Source organism: Pyrus communis, chromosome 13 (genome assembly GCF_963583255.1).
Source record: "Pyrus communis chromosome 13, drPyrComm1.1, whole genome shotgun sequence".
In the NCBI taxonomy this organism is placed as follows: domain Eukaryota; kingdom Viridiplantae; phylum Streptophyta; class Magnoliopsida; order Rosales; family Rosaceae; genus Pyrus; species Pyrus communis.
In genome coordinates, this window is record NC_084815.1 from 16,940,781 (window position 1) to 16,944,163 (window position 3,383).

The 3,383-nt window shown below is 38.8% G+C and overlaps 1 protein-coding gene across 1 annotated transcript; it reads right to left on the reverse strand.

The window, feature by feature from the left end:
• Positions 1-1,376: 1,376 nt before the first annotated feature.
• Positions 1,377-2,807, reverse strand: LOC137713989 (ethylene-responsive transcription factor ERF061-like). Its single transcript, XM_068453351.1, has one exon. The coding sequence runs from the start codon at positions 2,561-2,563 to the stop codon at positions 1,598-1,600; it is 966 nt and encodes a 321-aa protein (XP_068309452.1). The 5' UTR covers positions 2,564-2,807; the 3' UTR covers positions 1,377-1,597.
• Between the last annotated feature and the right edge of the window lie 576 nt (positions 2,808-3,383).

The window sequence follows — 3,383 nt, forward strand, 5'->3', positions numbered from 1 at the left end:
TTTTATTGCAGGAGGAGATGGAAAGTTTGTAGAATGCGAAACTGCAGCAGTCTAAGAACTCCTTTAATTGGTAAAACTGTTTGCTGCTATCAATTCATGTTGTGAATATCCAACTTTCATGGATCTGGTTGATGTTAAAATTATAATTTCAAAAGACAATTAGGATTTTAACAAAGAATCGACATCTTTTAGCATTCACTAATTATTAACTTTTGGAGCGCTACTCAGCATCAATTTCGTGTTTATAAGCTGTCGATAACATTTCATTTTAATCAATATAGATATCGGCGTTATCAATACAAGATCCGTTCTATGACATGATGATTTATGATTTCAACTACCATTTTTATAATTTTGAATCGAACAGTATTGGTACTGGAATTGGTAAAATGAATTATGACGCCGCAGGGAAGTGGTATGTGTCGTCTTGTTCTTGAACGAATGATGAGTGAATGGAAGAGACAACGTGCACATGGTTTCTTTTATTCTTCAATAGCAAGCAATGGGCACAAGCACACAAGGAGGAGGACGACTAGGACCACAACCAAAACGAAGGAATTAGAGATAAGGTTTTGCTCCTTTCACCTACGTGGCTCACCATTCATCACCTCTAAATAAGAATTTTGACTACTAAGGTAAATAATATCATCATCTAACAGTTACATACTTACTGGATATCATTACAGCATAGATCGTCAAATGATATAATAGTACTCAATACTTGTGAGTACTGTAATAAATTGTGCAAGAAACTTTGAAATCCAAATATTTTGACGGGTTCAAAATCTGACATGTAAATAGAATATTGAAGAGTTATTATTATTTAGATGTCAAATTGTAATTTGTGGGAGTGATTGTTTTTGGGTAATAAGGAGCCAAGCAGTGATCCTCTTGTTTATGCATAGAGTGTTACACTGGTAGGAAATGATGTTTAAAATTCATTAATCGTCTTATTGATAAGTAAAAGTACATAATTAACAACTCAAGGTCCCTTAGGCCCGTTCACTATCTCTCATCCCGATCCTCTATGACCCTCGGACCCCAGTTACACAACAGGAACCTCTCCAAATATAGCCCCAAAAGAACCCACAAGGATAACCACCTCTGGGCTCTAGTTTAAAACAAGAAAAACATATTCAGATAGCTCATCTTGTAGTAAACTACCAATTTACCCTTAAAAACTCTAAATACTAAAGCCACACAAAAACAAGACATATAAGTACTACTGCTTATACACCTATAAAAGGGTCAAATGGTTCCTTAACGTAGATACTATCAAATGTATTAAAGTTTTACTCTTTTTTTTTAAGATAAATTTTCACTGTTTTTTAATTTGATTTACATGCCACCATAAGACTGGTTGGAAGGGGGCCATACATGTGCCATGTAAGCAAACTAGCAGAGTATTTAATGAAAACTAATGACACCACATTGATGAGTGAATTTATTGATAGAGGATGAACTGATGAGTTTTAAACATAAGGGACCAAACTGATGACTTGATAAAACATAAGAGACGGGTTGTGACAAAAATCCGTTGATAAAATTAAGGGAAGATTAATATAAAATCCAGATTTCCCAAATCAAAATCCTCTTTCTAAATAGCAAGAACTTCCCAAATCAACTCTGGATCAAATGAAGGCATTTTGGCAAGTGAACACCCCTCAAATTCCGACTTCTCTCCCATTCCCAACTCCGCCATCCCCATTTGAAACTCTGTTGAAACAGAAGGCGGCGAGTTCTCACTCCTCCAAACCCCGTCCTCAGACACGGTGGGCGTGGGCGTTAATGACACCATTTCGTGACCAAAACCTTCGCCATCGACCAAAGGCGACAGCGAGGATACCATCTTCACAACCTTCCCGTTCTCGGGGAAACTCCCATCACCACCAACTGAAGAGCTGCTCTTCTTCACATTCTTCTTTGCTCTTTCTCTCTTCACCTTCTGGCAAATAGCTTGGATTTTCGCATCCACGGTGTTTTTCACAGCGTTCAGTCTAGAGCCGTCGCCAAAACCCAAATTGTTCGGGTCCTTGAGATTGGGGAAATTCAACTTCGCGTACTCTCCGCGGAGCTTGTAGGCCGCCCGGTCGTAAGCGTAGGCGGCGGCTTCCGCGGTGTCGTAGGTACCGAGCCAGACTCTCATTCTGTTCTGAGGGAGTCTGATCTCGGCGACCCATTTGCCCCAATGCCTCTGCCGTACTCCCCTGTAGAGCTTCTTCTTGCATGGAGCCATGTAAGTAGTCGAAGAACAAGCCGAACTCTGAAATGGGTTCGTCGCAAAAGAGCGCGAGGCCGTGGTGTTTACGTTTGCTCGGCTTTCGTCGCAGAACTTCTGGAGGAGGTCTCTCTGGCGGAGGTAAACTGATGAGCCCAGCGGCTCAGATACAGAACTGCCGCTGGTGGTGGTTGTCACGGTGGCGGCGAGTGTTTGCGGGCAGTGGGAGAAAATCGAGTCCAGGGTGTTTGTGGAGCTTGTTAGTATGAGATTTGAGAGAGAAGATCGGATGTCAATGGCGTCTGTGAACCCAAAAGCAAGGTTGTTTTCATGCATTATGTCCATGATTTTCTGGGATAATAAACAAAATTGAAACAGAGTGTTCTGAAATATTATCAATGTGCAGGAAACAGGGCACTGCAAATAAGTCCCTTTCCTAAAAATTCAGAACAAAAAACGAAATTTTTGAGATGGAGAACAAGGAAAATGATCGGAGAAAAATATATGGATCAGCAAGTATCAAAGATGAGAGCTCAAAGGGAGAAGCCTTTGGGTCTGTGAGAGAGGAGGAGGAGTGAGATTTGTTTTGTTGGTGGAGTTTGGGGCAAGACTCGTGACTTTACTATGCTGAAAGGATGAATGGTGTTGCTATTTATAGCTGCAGTGTGTAATGTATGGATGGGATTTTTAACAGGAAATTTCATCCACAGAAATGAAAAGGAGACTCAAAAATAGACTTTCGTAGACCCTTTGTAATCTCATGTTTTTTACATAATATTGTATAATGTTAACTTACAAATTAATGTTAAATTATGAGATGATAAAGAATTTAGGAAGCACTTTGAGAAAGCCTCCTAATAGTTTCTCTGTCCAATTTTACTCTCAACCCATTTATTGAATATGACTATATTGCCCTTTTGCGTGGAAAGTGAGCCAAATTTCTGTTAAGAAATTTTTGTTCTTTCTTTACTTTTGGTTTAATTCATTTGTTGAGAGATGAAGAATAATATTTTTTAATAATAAGGATGGAGTGATAGTTGAATATTTGTTGAGTTGAAGAAGAAGAGCTTCTTTGTATATTTTCTTACTTTCATTTCCCTATACAATCACAAAATTATGTATTGAATACTAATTATTGTCGATTTGATATACATTATTAGCTCAT

Bases quoted from the DNA above. Each gene is read 5' to 3' on its own strand.
- LOC137713989 (XM_068453351.1), bottom strand. From the start codon at position 2,563: ATGGACATAATGCATGAAAACAACCTTGCTTTTGGGTTCACAGACGCC.